At 39.1% G+C, this 17920-nt stretch overlaps 2 protein-coding genes across 2 annotated transcripts in view; one reads left to right on the top strand and one right to left on the bottom strand.

Annotated features, from left to right (window-relative positions):
• Window positions 1-1380, top strand: part of VWC2 (von Willebrand factor C domain containing 2) — a 153016-nt gene extending 151636 nt beyond the window's left edge. Inside the window, exon 4 of the transcript XR_004057862.1 lies at window positions 536-1380. The gene's annotated coding sequence lies outside the window, so the exon portion shown is untranslated. The remainder of the gene's footprint in view (window positions 1-535) is intronic.
• A 14190-nt stretch (window positions 1381-15570) lies between these two features.
• Window positions 15571-17920, bottom strand: part of ZPBP (zona pellucida binding protein) — a 149639-nt gene continuing 147289 nt past the window's right edge. The window contains exon 8 of the mRNA XM_010357494.2: window positions 15571-17158. Within this exon, the coding sequence (XP_010355796.1) occupies window positions 17064-17158 (95 nt within the window). The 3' untranslated portion in view covers window positions 15571-17063. The remainder of the gene's footprint in view (window positions 17159-17920) is intronic.

A 17920-nucleotide genomic window follows, 5' to 3' on the forward strand; every position in this document is an offset into this window, starting at 1 on the left:
AGAGAGACTGCTTGGCTGAGTTTGCGATTCTCGTTTGTCTATGTCAGTAAGGCTACGTAAAGTTCACAACTATTTGCACATAGCTATAAATATAGCATGAATAATACACATATGTATTTAATTGTGTTATTTACTATTTATAATTTGAATTGATGTTTAAAATAATTTTAAATACTTATTCCATAAACTCAGTATTTGAAAATTTTTAAGAAAAGTCATTTTAAATAACATCATTTACCAAGTCTGAGTGATGCTTTACAAGGTACCCGATGAATGTAAAATTATAGCTTTTAGTCTTCATTTCTAATAGACTGTTATAGGGAAAATGTACTAAAATGTTGTGCTTATTACATTTATGAATTTCAGACAGTTTCTATAGACTGAGAACAATGATATGTTTTTATAAATTATTTGGTGAAAGTTTTCCAGTAAGTGTTCATATCCTGCATAAATTTTATTAAACAACATCAATTTTACATAACAACTGTAACCATTAATAAATCATCAGTCACCACTTTTCCTGCATATCTGACAGATGGAGAACACTGTGCTTAGTGTTGAAGATACCAAAGGGAACTCAAGTGAGGGGAAAAGAGGAGAGCAAACTGATCAAAAGGGAATGCCCATGATGCTTTCAGGAAACCAGGGTGAGAACATGCTGGCTGGAGGATGGGTCTGGTTTCCAGCAGAGATGATAGGAGTTAAAAGGCATAGGTGAGTTGTTCCCATCCCTGGCCTGGGCCTTACTCCATAGCTATAGAAACTTAGTCTCTAGAAACAAAGGCCAGAGCATCCTTTTAACATTTCTATCATAAGTATTCTCAATAAACGTTTGCAATTTATTTGCTTTAATGTAACTTGGCAGTAAAGACTTTGGCCTTTGGAGGTCTGATTCTAATCCCAGTTCTACCACTTACTGGTTATTTATCAGGTACACGTTACCTACCTCTCTGTAACTCAGATTGCTCATCAGTAACATGGGGAGAGTGGTATCAACCACTAAGAGGATTAAATGAGTGAATATTTGTAAAACACGTAGCCTAGAATAAATATTTATAAAGCACAAGATCTATTTAAAGTGTTTATAACATAATACATTGGAATATGAGACTATTGAAATTAAAACATTTTGAAGATTCTAATAAATAAATAATTTAATTTAGCGCTCATTTGAAAAATATTTTATCATCATGTTTAAATTTAACATATAATTTATATCTTAGTTTTTATCTCATTTATATATATATTTACCAGAAAAATGTTTTGTAATACCTTAATTTTATGTGGAGCTGAATTTAAATAATTAGGCCTAATTTGTATGTGTTGTTGGATGGGTGTGTGTATTGACCTGATTTATAAAATAAAGTATTTATTAAACTGGGTTTTGCACTTCCAGGTAGAGTCACATTTAAGATAATCCTTTGAAATATTTTAGCTTTTGAAAGTAAATTAAATAAATATAAATAAAATGTATGTATGTCATTAAAAATATTTAAAATGCTTTAAATATTTTGAGTTATTTAAAATATAATCCCTGAGGCTCACTCAAATATATAACTTTTATTTCTCTTATTTAAATGAAAGATGGACACTGCTGTACACTGAAGTAGCATCTATTAATACAATATCCCAAGGAATTGACTGTGATAATACATTTCTACTTTGTCATTTCTAAAAGCAAATGTAATGATTATGAAACCACAAATCGAGAAATATGGACTAACAGTAAGTAAATATCTTAGTTTCATTTATTTTTATTTTTATTTTTTTCTTTTTTTTTTTTTTTTTGAGACGGAGTCTCGCTCTGTCACCCGGGCTGGAGTGCAGTGGCCGGATCTCAGCTCACTGCAAGCTCCGCCTCCCGGGTTTACGCCATTCTCCTGCCTCAGCCTCCCGAGTAGCTGGGACTACAGGCGCCCGCCACCTCGCCCAGCTAGTTTTTTGTATTTTTTAGTAGAGACGGGATTTCACCGTGTTAGCCAGGATGGTCTCGATCTCCTGACCTCGTGATCCACCCATCTCGGCCTCCCAAAGTGCTGGGATTACAGGCTTGAGCCACCGTGCCCAGCAATATCTTAGTTTCAGATTTTTTTTTTTTGTTTAATGGAAACACTCTAGAGGCTCCTCTGCACTGCCTTGGAGAAAGGCTTTTTAAAAAATAAATAAGAACCAAAAATTATTTTTTCTTAAGGTTAAGAACTTCCCATTCCAGAACAGGAAGATTAGGCAATTTAGAACCGTCCTCCTGCCAAGGGCAACTGGAAAAGCTGGGCAGAAAAAAGAGTTCTTCCTGAAGCCAGTGGAGAACTAAATACTTAGGAAAACCTACCAGACCAACAGCTGGAAAAGTCCAAATTAGAGTTTAGTCTGGCATTCTGAGCATTTTTCCCTGAGTATATTTCCTATTGGAATAGCATGCTGAGAAGCTGAATGGCACTTTTTGACATTTCATGGAAAAAATGGAGCAAACTTTAGAGTCTGGGTATACAAAGGCGGGTGACCTCCCCATATGTGTCTGTGGCCCCACGGGGCTGCATTCAAGGTGCACAGCTGATCTGAGGCTACACAAATACAATGAAGCAGAAGCAACAACAAGTTCAGAATCACAGTCTCCTAATGATGGAATAATCAGACCTAGATATAAAATAAATCTATATTCAAAGGCTATAGGACAAAATCGGAAATTTCAGCAGAGGATTAGAAACCTAAACTGACCTAGCAAAGTTGAAAAGAATCAAAAACAGATTTTTTGAACTGCAAAATGTAATAACTGAAATTAAAGACTTAGTTGACTGGATTTAACAGATTAGAAACAACTTAAGAGAAAAGAGTGAATCTGAAGACAGATCAAATGAAAAGAAGTACAAATAGAAAATGCATAAGAGGTAAAGAATATAGCAGATACTAAGTTGAAGTTCCAAAAGGTGAAAAAGGATAGAATGGAACAGAAAAACAATAGTTAGAAAGAAAATGGCTGATGGCCTTCTAAAGTTGATGACAGACGATAAAACAAAGAATTCCCAAGTAGCAGCACTACAGTGAAAGGAAGTAAAAATGACAATCATAAAGGCAGCCAGAGGAAACAGACAGATTCCATGTAAAAAAGAATTATGACAATTGTGAATGTTTGATGCATGTTTAATAGTCTTATCTTTGCATAAGAAAAGGAATTCTAAAGGCAGTTAAACATCTTTAATATGCTGAATGAAAAGAACTCCCAACTTAGAATTTCATACACATAATTAGTGCCCTATATAGTATACAGCTGTGACTTATTAAGACCTAATACTTATTGATGCTTTTATCACTTTTACAGACAATGCATTAACTATTCCCTCACCATGTCTACTGTTTTGCTGTATCTTAATTCTGTGTGTTTTAAATCTGAAAAGTTATTCTTCTTCTTCTTCTAATACTCATTATTCATTTAGCCACATTCCCACATTTGCCATTTTCTTGTTTTTTATTTCTTCTTCACCTTTCATTGTAAATCTTTTTCCTCTGCCTGAAGAATACTCTTTAATATTTCTTTTGGTGAATTTCTACTGGTGGTAATTTTTTCAGCTTTCATTTCATTAAAAATCTGCATTTTTAAAGAATGAGGTTATAGGCTGGGCACAGTGGCTCATGCCTGTAATCCCAGCACTTTGGGAGGCCGAGGCAGGTGGATCACCTGAGGTCAGGAGTTCAAGACCAACCTGGCCAACATGGTAAAACCCCATCTCTACAAAAATACAAAAATTAGCTGGGCATGATGGCAGATGCCTTTAATCCCAGCTACTCGGGAGGCTGGGTCAGAAGAATCACTTAAACCCGGGAGGCAGAGGTTGCAGTGAGCTATCGTGCCATTGCACTCCAGCCTAGGTGACACAGCGAGACTGTCTCAAATAGTAATAATTATAATAAGGTTATAAAATGGTAAAAGCACAAATAAGTACTAGATCTTGATAAGGCAAGGAGGCATACCATAATTTATAGGGTAATTTTTTATATGTAGCAGTGGAATGAACAGGAGACAAAATGTTCATAAAATACATAAATACCTGAACAACAGAATTAACAAAGCTGACCTAGGAAACAGGTGCATAATTCTTCATGAAAAAGTTACAAAATACAAGCATGTGGAAAATTTATAAACAATGACTTTGAGCTATAAAGAAAGTTTCATTATAAAACATTGACATCACATGAATTATAAATTCTGACAATTCAATTAAACTATAACTCAACAAGAAAAACTATTAATAAATAAAATGTCTCCATATGTTGCAAATTAAGAAACAAAATTCCAAGATGGGTGAGGTGGTACACACCTGTGGTCCTAGCTACTCAAAGGCCGCGGTCAAAGGGAGTCACAATAGAATGGAAAAGGGGCTGTCAATAGAGACTCTGCAGTGTTAAGAAGATAATCAAACTATAGTATGGGAGACTTCTGGCTCTGTCAAGATAGACTAGCCCTATTTCTCCCAGATTCTCCCTCTTACTAGTAAAAACCCTTGACATAATACAACAAACAACCATAAAAAGTTAGGCCAGGCATGGTGGCTCATGCCTGTAATCCCAGCACTTTGGGAGGCCAAGGCAGGCAGATCATGAGGTCAGGAGATCGAGACCATCCTGGCTAACATGGTGAAACCTCATCTCTACTAAAAATACAAAATATTAGCCGGGCATGGTGGTGGGCGCCTGTAGTCCCAGCTACTTGGGAGGCTGAGCCAGAAGAATGGCGTGAACCCGGGAGGCAGAGCTTGCAGTGAGCCAAGATCGCACCGCTGCACTCCAGCCCGGGCGACAGAGCAAGACTCCGTCTCAAAATAAATAAATAAATAAATAAATAAATAAATAAATAAAAACTCTGAAAGTTGGAAAGAAGACAGTGGCTGCCCAAGGACTTCAGGATTTGAGGAATGACACCCCAGTCTGTTCCATGGTTTCCTTATTGCCTCCCATAAATCCCAGACCCACCAACAGGCACAAACCATAAACACTCCAAGAAAACCCAACGCACAGGAAAAGGATGACCTAATAGCAGAAAACCTTTCTGGCTATGTGCACCCTACTCCAGGTAAACAATTACCTACCTCTGATTTGAATGGGCCCAGCAGGAGCTGGCCTCTTCACCCACTCTCCAGGCATGAAAGCAGGCAGCACTCTTGCCCCGTTTGGTGGTATCTGGTCCATTTCTGCACCTCCTGTGCTGAGAAGTGGTCTAAGTCCTGGTCATATGTTCTTTTGTGCGGGATTCCATGCGTGGGCATCAGCCCTCCTATTAGCCCCCGGGTGGTGGTGAGACATATATATATATATACACACACATACATACACACACACACACACGCACAGATATAGTATGTACACACACACAATGAGTACATACACATCCCTGTTAAGATGAACCAGTGGATAGGGGCCAGATGGCATTAATTTGCTACTGAGTGGATGATTGGTGTCCCTGGGGAACAGTGCTATATCGGGACCCAGTGTTGGCCTCTGTTCCAGAAAGGTTAGACATTCAGAGGTGGTAGTAGCTAACAAGCCTGGGAAAGCAGGTGTCCATGCTATTGGGCGCATATGTCACTCCATCACTCTATCCTGGCCACTCCCTCCATATGTCTGTGTGGGGTTCTGGTGGAGCTGATGATGAAAGATGGCCAATGCCAGTCACCTGGAAAAAATTACCTAGTTGGTTGTTCAGAGCCTCTTTTAAAGTACATGTTTTCTGCTTAGTGTTAACTATGTGATTGAAAAGTCTTCACACTGTGCACGCATGCCCATGTATCCATCCAAAGGCCTCCGCCTCAGACCTCCTTGTCTCCAGTCTTTTTGTCTTCCCTTCCAGGCCCCTGGCTGCAGCCACACCATTGGCCGCTGTCTAAGAATTATACATATTCTCCCCTCTCCACTGTCTTTCAGATCTCCCTCTAAAATAGGGCAGTCACTGTCAACTTTTGGCTTCACCCACTGACAGAACCCCATAAATCAAGCTTGGGATTTTTCCTCATGTGAGCTTGGGGAAGGGAAATGGTATGATTGCTGTGGGTAATTTGGGAGTTTGGTCTGTCAGCGAATGTAGCTTACTTGGGCCCTCTGGACCTGCTTGGACTCAGTCATGAATGGACTGCTGTTAGGTCAATGGACTCTGCATAACAGGCAGTTCTCTGTAGTCACTTGGCGCCCCATAGTTAAGCATTCCATCTGCCTGCAGTTCTTGCATTACTATGTCTACCTTTCGTCCCATCAATCCTGGCCAATAGAGAAAACCCACCAATTAGGTGTTAAGTGATGTTGGTACTGCTTAGACAAGTGTGTCCCTGATAGTGCCATGAATGGTGTGTCCTTCAGTCCTCTTGGACATAATGCGCTGTTGGTTTTTTTAACCTCATATAATTTACCAGCTCCAGCATTCCCAATTCCGTCAGCATCTCTATTCCTTCTTCTACCACCTGCAGCTTAGGCATTTCTCATTTACTGTGTTGCCCATCACTTTTTCTAGCAGTAAGTTTTCCCAAAGTCTTCAATCTTGTTAAAGCCCTCAGTTTCTCATTCCTTTTCAAAGTATCTGTTTCACTTAACAGTAGTCAGCCAATTTTGCTGTCCTTGGTGGCACCCTTGTTCCCTTCTTAGGCCTAAGTCATCACACCTTCATACACAGGCCACTCAGAAGGGTACCCTCTTTGCCCACGGGATGGGCAGTGAATGAGTCACAGAGTCCCATCCTACTGCCTGTATTCTCAGACCACTTCTGACTCCTGGCATCATTTGGGTTAGCTTGGATCCTCTGAGAAACTGTCATAAAAATAGGATTAGACATGTAAGAGATGTGTTATAGTTTAAAATGTCTGTGAGAGAAAAAGGGAAGGAAGAGAGGAGAGTCTGGGAGATCATCTGGATAATAATGCAGGAGAGCAGGAAGGAGGGAAGGCCTTAGACTCCAGTTAGCTTTGAGAAGCAACTGGCTGTGAAGGAGCAGCCCTCCAGCCATAGCGGCCGCAGGAAATTCTCACAGAACCGGGAAAGACCAGCAGCAGGCCTCTGCTGTGCTCAGTCTAGAAGCACAGACACAGCACAAACACAGTGGAATTAGAGCACAGCAGTGGACCCACTGGTCGGTGACTCCTTACAGCAGAAGGTCAGAGAGCCACATTTTCATAGCTGCCGTACCTTCATTCTGTGCCATTACCAGCCCCACCTATATTGGGTGTTGTAGTCTTCAATTAACTTTTACCACAGGACAAGAGAGTACTCAGATACGCCACAGAGGATATCCCCGTCTCTGTTGTGTAATGGCAACCCAATTTCCCCTTGATGGTTAGGATCAATCACTCCAGCCAGTACAATAACTTATTTTGTGCCAGCTGGTTCAAAAACATGAGGTGGCAGTCCTGGCTTATAGTTTGTTAGAAGCATTCCTCCCTTGGGAAGTATGACTTCCAAACTAGCAGAGTCCAAAATTACAGAGACAGGAAGCAAATGTTTTTTTGCTAGTGGCTATCCAGGGTAGTAGTATTCCCATCAACACCCCTCCAACCCACACACAATTCTGAGACCCATGAATCTTAATCATGGAAGCAATGGCACCATATATTAGAGTCATATTGGAAGCGACAGTTCTAGGGGCTTCCACTATGCCCTCCTTACAATATTTACAAAAACACCATTGGCCATAGACTCAAAGAGGGTGACTTGGCAAATTGCTATTAGTTGCTGATTCAGAGTAAAAAATCACACCCAGGAGGAAATTACACTAGCTCAACTAAGTGATGTCACCCAGCTGGCACCATAAGCATCCTCAGCAGCCCCTTCCACCATTCTGTTATTCCAGGTGCTACAAAGAAATGGAGAACATGGTAAGACTTGAGTATGAGCCCACTGCCACATGTCATTAACTATGAGTTCCCTGGTCAGTAGCACTGCTGTGAGGAACATGACAGCAATAAATTTATTTAGTAAGTCTACAGATGGTGGTTTTGGCAGAAACACTCTAGTCAGGGAAAGCAAATTTGTATCAGATTTCAATATGAACACAGCATTGCCCCTCTCATGATGAACTTGATCCAATGTAATCAACCTGGTACCAGGTGACTGGCTGTCTCCCTGGTCAATGCTGCCATATTGGGGGCTCCTTGGTGGACTCTGCTGCTAGAAAACTGGACACTCACAATGAGTTGTAGCTAGATTATGCCTTGGTAATCATGCATACCTTCCATCTTTGTTTTCATGGCCACTTTGTTCATGAGCCTACTGGCAAGGAAGAAAGAGGCTGGCCAATGCCCACAGGATGTCATGTTGTCCACTAACTAAGGTTATTTGCTGAGTTTCTCATTAGTGTGCATTCCTACATGCTATGTGCTTGTTTGGAAATATCTAGTTACATACACTTTTCTCACAACACTGTCACCAAATTTCCAATCTTATTCCTTCTATGCTTCTGATCAGTGGGCCAAATTGTTGACTTATTGCTTAAAAATCTGTGCAGGTCCATACTTCTAGTCATCTCTCATTCTCAACAAGGTGGAGAGACTGGTATACTTCTTGGAGCCTCATCTATTGGCATTTCTCTTCCCCACTCTCCTTCAGGACCACCCCTGTTGGTAGGGCTATTTGTGGCTGCTGACAACATACGTGTACACCACTCTATAAGTGATGCTCAGATATCATAAAGAACTTCCCATGAGGTCACAGGTGCAGGCTGAAGTGGGGTGGCAGGAACAGAAGCCATGAAGGTCTGAGCCACTTGTTTGTGCAACTTACCACTCCCTTGGGACCTGCTTGAGTCCAATCTTGTACACACTAGTATATCATTCCCAGTGGATAAGAGTGCTGCTATGCATACCCAACTCCATGGCTCAGTGGGTTAGACAACACCTACCTCATGATGTAGCTTGGATTACATAGTAACTTTTTGGCCCAAACTGGAACCAGCACCAATCTAAAAGCTGTTTCTCAAAAGAGAATAGTTATCTACAGAGAATAGCATGGCTTTCTCTAACATCCTAAAGGTTCACACTGTGATCCTCAGCTCTCAGAACCTGTCCAAGAGTCCACACAACACCTTTATCTGCCATGACACTCTGAGCATGCTTGTACCCCTGGGTCTCATTTTCCAAGTGGAGAGCACCTTTCACAGTGGCCTGGAATGGTTGCAGAGCCAGTTTCTGCTCTGAACCTCATTCAAAATTGGCAGGCTTCCCAGTGACTTAAGAAATGAGCAGGAGCAGCAGGCCCGATGGAAATAAACGTTGACTCCCAAATCAAGAGGGTTCTCCTCATTCTAGGCATTGAGCCTCTTTCTTGATTAAAGAAGCCAGATAAATGTGTCCATAATCATGGAAGGATATGAACATGCCCTGGATCACAGGAAGATGAACTGGATGCAGAAAGAAGGAGAGATGCACCTCTGCATCTTTTGTCACCATGCTTGATCAGGATGATACAACACAACACAACCCAGCAAAAGAGAACTGTACGGCCCTTGAAAAATCCAAATCTGGCCGATGACAGCCTGTGAGTGTCTTAGGCCTCTGACTTCTCAGATAAAGTGAACTGAAATATAGTGCAGCTTCCAGAAAGGGGAATGCAAGGAATAAGGAAGACAACCAAACAGGATAGAACCAGGGACCAACCAACAAACTAAAACCAAGTTGACAGCAGGAAGGTCTCACTGTATCTTGTCCACCTGGATAAGCACTGAGGTGAGTTTTGCTTTCCTCCATTCTCTGCATGGGAGTTTTAACTTAGTTACTCTATTCTTTCTCATGCATTTTATGAGGTGGGGGCAGATAAACTGTCTAGACCATATGAGCCCTCGACCTGATGCAAGTTTCTACATCTCATCCGTGACTCAACATGCATCAATTGAGATGCAGTAACTGGATGAGAGTTTGAAGTTGTACTACATGTGGAGGAGAATGGGGACATTAAATGTACATGTTACTAATGTGAAGGGTGTGTATAAACGCACACAAGTTAAAGAGATGATTTGTATAAGAAAAAGACATTGGCCTGTTCAACACTCATTCAAAGTTCGTGTCCCTTTTTAAATTGTTTTCTCTAATAATGAGAATTTAAAAATGAAGGTATCAATTTCTAGTCTGCCTTATAGTATCAGGTAACCTTGTGACATTCTTCTGTTCAATATAATGTAAAAGTCCTGTAGAGAGTTTTTCATTTTTATGTTTTTTTCTGAATGGAAGGCAATTAAGAGCCTGAAGGCATAAGAGCACCTGCAACGATGAGGACAAAAGCTGCACTAAGGACTGGGGGCAAGACTACAAGTGGTCCGAGATCAGGAGAATGCTGCAGAACCACTGCATCAGCTAAGGGGAACCACTGAATCAGGACCCTCAGGATCTTGCCACAAAATGAAATTGTAACTGACACACATCTTCACCATTACCAGCTATGTAAACGTGGGAAAGTATTTAATTATTGTGACTCATTTTCTTCATGCACTAATTAGAGTAACAATAACTCACAAACTCAGGCAAATTAAATATGAAAATCTATGTGATGGGTTTCAAACAAAACCTTTCACATAATAAACACTCAATAACTATCCTAGCATCAGCAACAGCAACATTATTACAGGATGAAAGTTAAACCTCACTAGTACTAAAAAAAAAAAAAAAGAAAATTAATAGAGGAAGAAACTATTTCCATATATCACATTAAATGAATGACTTAAAAACGATACTGGAGAACATGCAATAAAATATGTATTCTGATATATCATTGGTGGTACTAGAAATTGGTATACTCCTTAGAAAATACACTTGGCAAATGATCCAAAAGATTAGAAATACTTAGAAATACCTAAACTTAGCAATTCTATGTCTGGGTATTTAGCAAAAAAAAAAAAAAAAACTTTAAAATACCACAAAATCTAAAGTAAGAAGATGTCAACTGTAATGCAACACATAATGAAAATTAGGAAGCAATAAAAATGTCCAACAATTAGAATAGCTTAACCATATGATATGGTTTGGCTCTATGTCCCACTTAAATCTCACCTTGAATTGTAATATTCCCCATGTTATGGGAGGGACCCAGTGCGAGGTAGTTGAATAATGGGGGCGAGATTTTCCTGTGCTGTTCTCGTGATAATGAATAAGTCTCACAAGATCTGATGGTTTTATAAGGGAAGTTCTGCTGTACATGCTCTCGTCTGCCACCATGTAAGATGTGACTTTGCTCCTCATTTGCCTTCTGCCATAATTGTGAGGGCTTCCCTGACATGTGGAACTGTGAGTCAATTAAACCTCTTTCCTTTATAAACTATCCAGTCTCTGGCATGTCTTTATTAGCAATGTGAGAACAGACTAATACAGTGAATTGGTACTGGGAGTGGGGCACTGCTGAAAAGATACCTGAAAATGTGGAAGCGACTTTGGAACTGGGTAACAGGCAGAGGTTGGAACAGTTTGGAGGGCTCAGAAGAAGACAAGAAAATGTGGGAAAGCTTGGAATTTTCTAGAGACTTATTGAATAGTTTTGCCCCAAATTCTAATAATGATATGGACAGTGAAGTCCAGGTTGAGGTGGTCTTAGATGGAAATGTGGAACTTGTTGGAAACTGGAGTAAAAGTCACTCTTGCTGTGCAAAGAGACTGGTGGCATTTTGCCCTGCCTTAGAGATCTGTGGAACTTTGAACTTGAGAGAGATGATTTAGGGTACCCAGTGGAAGAAACTTCTAAGCAGAAAAGTGTTGAAGAAGAAGCAGATCATAAACGTTTGGAAAATTTGCAACCTCATGATAGGATAGAAAAGAAAACCGATTTTCTTGGGAGAAATTCGAGCCAGCTGCAGAAATTTTCGTAAGTAATGAGGAGCCAAATGTTAATCACCGATCGGAAAATGTCTCCAGGGCATATCAGACACCTTCACAGCAGCCCCTCCCATCACAGGCCTGGAGGCCTAGAAGGAAAAAATGGTTTTGTGGGCAAGGCCTAGGACCCCCTGCTCTGTGCAACCTAGGGCCATGGTACCCTGCACATTCCAACTGCTTCAGCTCCAGCTGTGGCTAAACGGGGCCAACGTATACCTCAGGTCATTGCTTCAGAGGGAAGAAGCCCAAGCCTTGTCAATTTACACGTGGTAATGGGCCTGTGGGTACACAGAGGTCAAGAACTGAGGTTTGGGAACCTCCACCTAGATTTCAGAGGATGTATGGAAATGCCTGGATGTCCAGGTAGAGGTATGCTGCAGGGTTGGAGTTCTCATGGAGAACCTCTGCTAAGGCAGTGTGGAAGGGAAATGTGGGGTGGAAGCCCCCACACAGAGTCCCCACTGGGGTACTGCCTAGTGGAGCTGTGAGAAGAGGGCCACTGTCCTCCCAACCCCAGAATGGCAGATCCACCAAGTTTGCACCATGCACCTGAAAAAGTCACAGAATGCCAGCCTGTGAAAGCAGCCAGAAGGAGAGCTGTACCCTGCAAAGCCACAGGGGTGGAACTGCCCAAGGCTGTGGGAACCCACCTCTTGCATCAGCATGACCTGGATGTGAGACATGGAGTCAAAGGAGATCATTTCAGAGCTTTAAGATTTTGCTGCCCTGCTGGATTTTGGACTTGCATGGGGCCTGCAGCCCCTTCGTTTCAGCCAATTTCTCTTGTTAGGAATGGGCGTATTTACCCAAAGCTTGTACCCATAGTATCTAGGAAGTAACTGACTTGCTTTTGATTTTACAGGCTCATAGGCAGAAGGGACTTTACTTGTCTCAGATGAGACTTTGGACTGTGGACTTTTGAGTTAATGCTGAAATGAATTAAGACTTTGGGGGACTGTTGGGAAGGTATGATTGGTTTTGAAATGTGAGGACATGAGATTTGGGAGGGGTCACAGGTGGAATGATATGGTAGGGCCATGTCCCCACCCAAATCTCACCTTGAATTGTAATAATCCCCACATATCAAGGGTGGGGCCACGTGGAGATAACTGAATCATGGAGGCAGTTTCCCCCATACTGTTCTCCTGGTAGTAAGCCTCACAAGATCTGATGGTTTTATAAATAGGAGTTCCCCTGCTCATGCTCTCTTGCCTGCCACCATGCAAGATGTAACTTCACTCCTCATTGGCCTTCCGCCATGACTGTGAAGCTTCCTCAGCCATGTGGAAATGTGAGTCAATTAAACCTGTCCTTTATAAATTACCCAGTCTCGGGCATGTCTTTATTAGCAGTGTGAGAACAGACTAATAAACCATATTACAGGTTTTTTTTTTTTTTTTTTGCTGAAATGTATGAAATATTGTAGTCATTGAAATTATGTTAATGAAGTGAATAAAATAGTATGGAAATATATATATCATACTATTAAGGAAAATACTACATATGGTACCTATAGTATGAATAAAAAATTCACACAAAAGTAGGAAATTTACCAAGATGTTAACATTGCTGACATCTAGGTTATGAAACTATAAATGGTATTTTCCCCTTATTTCTAATCCTCTACTTTACAAATTTCCTGTAATTAATACTGTATCAATTAGAATATTTTTAGCTGCAAGTAACAGAAAACCTAACTTGCTTAAGCAAAAGAAACTTTCTTATTTGACAGAACTAAGAAGTCTAGGACAGGCTAGGGTTCAAGTACAAATAAGGACAGTAACTCAACACCATCATCAATGCCCCAGTTCTTTTCCTATCTTCACTGTGTGTCCTCATTGTGGGCTTCATCCTCAAACTGGTTCACCTCATGGTCACAACAAGGCAGTGGCCAGAAAAGCTATGTGTTGACCTGGCTAAAAAGAATCATTCTCTGGAGTAAACAAACTTGGTGCTTTGTTAGGAAGAAGGGGAGAGGTGAATTGATATTGGAGAGATAAGCAATGTCTTCTCTACTTTGCTACTATTTTAATTTTTCAAAGTATATTTATTGCTTCCAAGCTTGTGAATGTAATTCATTTCACTGCAGAAAATTTGGAAAACACAGGGCATTAAAAAAAAAAAACTCACACATGATCCCATTACATGAAACAACCATTGTTAACATTTTGGTGCATTTGGTTTAAAAATCTATACAATATGGATAACAACTGTACACATGTGTATATAATCTTAATTAATTTGTAAATGTGATTTTAATGGCACAAGTAACATTCAATCAAATGGAAACAGCATAATTTATTCAACCAATTATATTGTCACTCATTTATATTATTTTTCTTTTCATTATTATATATAATACAGAAATTAATACCATTGGATGTAATATTTCACTTTATTTCTTGTTTACTTCTGTAGTAAAATTTCCATTGAGATTACTGGACCAAACATGTTAAGGCTCTTTTACCATATTGCCAAATAAACACATCTTACATATTTATAATAAGAAAAATTCAAATTAATAAAATAAAAACTAGGAATTATATTTGCCCTGCTAACTTCACAGACTGGTATAATTATCAGATTATATAATTGCTAAAAAAGTGTTTTGTGAAAATTTAAGCATTATATAAAAGTAAGATACTATTTTGATGCAAATAAATAAAAAACATTTGAAACTGCTTTATGACAATAATCTCTCGGGAATTCATTCATAATTTTTATTGTACACATTGTCATCACTTTAAACAACTTTCAACATTTCACATCCTACCTGTTAATAGAAGCAACTTTTGTCTAAATTGCTCAAGCATTTATACTCATAGAACTTTAATGATCTATTCATTAATTTTAAAAAGTATTAAGGATATAACTATGTGCTATGAAGAAGGCCATGAAGCTAGGAGTATCCTAGTATAATTGAATGTGGAAGACAAACATAATCAACTAAAATAAATGTGATAAGTGATATAACAGAGCAAAGGACCCAAGAAAAAGAAATAATTAATGCTTCCCTTCCTTCTCCTATTTTGTCCTTTGCTGCAATTTCTTTCTTTTCTTTTTTTTTTTTTTTTTTTTTTTTTTTTTTTTTTTTTTTTTTGAGATGGAGTTTCGCTCTTGTTGCCAGCCTGGAGTGCAGTGGCGCAATCTCGGCTAACTACAAACTCCGCTTTCTGGTTTCAAGCGATTCTCCTGCCTCAGCCTCCTGAGCAGCTGGGATTACAGGCACACACCACCACGCCTGGATAATTTTTGTATTTTCAGCAGAGACGGGATTTCACCATGTTGGCCAGACTGGTCTCGAACTCCTGACATTGTGATCTGCTGGCCTCAGCCTCCCAAAGTGCTGGGATTACAGGCGTGAGCCACTGCACCTGGCCCTTTGCTTCAATTTCTATAGCTTGTTTTCTTTGCCTGAACTTTACAAGTCTTAACCTTGTTCTGCCTTCAGATATTTGTGTGGTCTCATTCTGGTGTGCCAGTAGCTAAAAATCCATGATATGCTCTCATCCCACTCCTGTTGTTCATCTCCTCTTATCTGGGGTCACCTATCTCTTCGTGATTGCATTCTGATCCCCAGTACTTATCATGGGAATAACAACTCTGCCTCTGCTTTCCCAGGCTGTTGATGGGGTGCTGTTCATGGCTCAGCAAAATGCACTGTAGGTTAAATTATTAAAGATTTTAAATATAGGAAAAAAGTAAGCAAACATAAAGAATAAAAAGGAAAGAATATGTATTCTAATCCATTATTTATTATACAGTTAAGAAATTTGGAAACTTTAGTAGATTACACTGCTTTTAGAAGTGGAGACGTGATAGGTCTTCTATTATTTGCAAAATACATGTGTTAGTAATTTTGGGAAGAACAGTAACTCACCCGAACAGTGTAATGCGAGTATGTCACTTACTAGAGGAAAGAAGGCACTTGAAAAACGTCCCTAAACTGTATAGAAACAATTACATCATGATGATGAAAGCCCAAGGAATTTTTTTAGAAAACATTACCAGGGCTAATAACAAAGTACAGCCATATGTCATTTATCTTCCCTTTGTGTCTGTGTTAGAATTCTGGAGTTCTATTTGTACACAGGATGGAAAAGTGAGAGGCTAATTTATTAACTAACTAGTTCATTTTTTAAAAGTCAAACACATCCTAAGTATAGGTGAACTGTCCTCCTGTCAATGTATTTCACATTTGTGCCCAGAGCCAACATGGGGTATGTTTGCCATTTACAAACGTTTATGTCTTAAGAGAGCAAATATGAAGAGCAAAACAGTGCATCCAGAGAGAGAAAGCTGATACAAATATAAATAAAACAATAATTAGAAAAATTGAGAAACTATTCATTTTCTAAATCACTCATGTATTTTCCCAGAATTTAAATCTTTTAATTTTTGATAACATTTCATATTCAAATATAGCATCCCAATGTGAGACAGGATAAGTATTAGTGATGGTACAAGTGATATCTGTTACATAATATTCATTTTCTTAGTGGAAGAAATAAAATAAAGGTTGTGATGACTGTTGATTATTTTTCCTAGAGGGATTGTCAGGGAAAGAAATCGCTTTCTCTCTTTCTCTCTTTCCACTAAGAAAGTTCAGTTATTAATTTAGGCACATAGAATAATTACTCCATTCTAAAATGCCGAAAAGGTAATTTAAGAGACTTAAAACTGAAAAGTTTAAGATAGTCACACTGAGCTATATTAAAAATCCACAGTGTGGTTGGAACTAGGCCTTATATTAAAGAGGCTAAAAATTGCAATAAGACCCAAGGCTTTAAATATGGCTTTAAACTGTGAAAGGTGAAACTAGAATGAATAAAATCCCATAAATTTAAATCAAAAGAATGAAACAAGCTGAAATTAAAGTTATTATAGAAGAATATGGTGGCCTGGATCTAGTGAACATATAGTAAAAATAAAACAGAATATTCTGAAAAATCTTGAAAAATCTTTTGGGCTAACTTGATACACTATATTTGAAACTATTTTTAAAATGCAGCGGCACAAGAAATATTTTAGAATCATATGTAGGTTTGGCATTAATGGATAAAGACTAGGAGATTTTCGCCCTCATAAAACACTTGGACATACAGTATTTGATTAAAATGATGACACCATTTTTTGTAAAATGTGATTAATTTTGGCATAATAATGATTTATTATATGTTAATATTTCAAATATATACTTTGCATTTAATAAACTACTGAATAACTGAAGATAATGGCTTATAAGCACGTTTTTGCTCCATACACCAGGCTGCTATTGCACTGAAGGCAATGAATTCCATCACGGGGGTTATATGATCCAGGGCTGCAGATCACTGTGAAAAAAGAGTAAGTTAATAAGTAGTATTTTCCTAATACACATAATATAGAATTTTCAATCTCAATTCTTTTAAGTATATAGTTCAGTAGTATTAAGTACATTCATATTGTTGTGCAACAAATCTACAGAACTTTTTCATCTTGCAAAACTGCAACTCTATACCCATTTCCTTGTTTCCACAGCTGTTGGCAACCACCATTACACCTTTGGTTTCTATGAGTTTCACTAATCTACATACCTCATGTAAATAGAATCGTACACTGAAAGTTTTAACTGCTTACTCCGAGATTCCTGTAAAGAGCGTGCAACCTGGATCCCTTGCGTGCATGCACAGTTGACAATATGGTTGGTACTCCTATGAGAATCTAATGCCATTGATGATCTGACAGGAAGCAGAGCTCAGGCTATAATGCTCACTTGCCCGCCACACACCTCCTGTTGTGCAGTCTGGTTCCTAACAGGCCACGGACCAGTACTGTTCCCTGGCCTGGGGGTTGGGGACCCCTGCTTTAAGTCATATAGCAGAAGCCACAAGAAGTCAACACTACAGGAGGAACCAAATGTGCTTCACACACGGCGATAATAACTGTATTTTAGGTGAAAAGAGACTGCGTTTTTTTCTAATAATCTCCTGATAAATTCAACAAAGTAGTAGTATACAAAATTGATACACAAAAATCAATTCTGTTTGTGTATATTAACAATAAACAATCCAAAAGGGAAATTAGGAAAACAGTTCCATTTAAAATACAATCAA

The sequence above is a fragment of the Rhinopithecus roxellana genome, chromosome 6 (assembly GCF_007565055.1).
Source record: "Rhinopithecus roxellana isolate Shanxi Qingling chromosome 6, ASM756505v1, whole genome shotgun sequence".
In the NCBI taxonomy this organism is placed as follows: Eukaryota; Metazoa; Chordata; class Mammalia; order Primates; family Cercopithecidae; genus Rhinopithecus; species Rhinopithecus roxellana.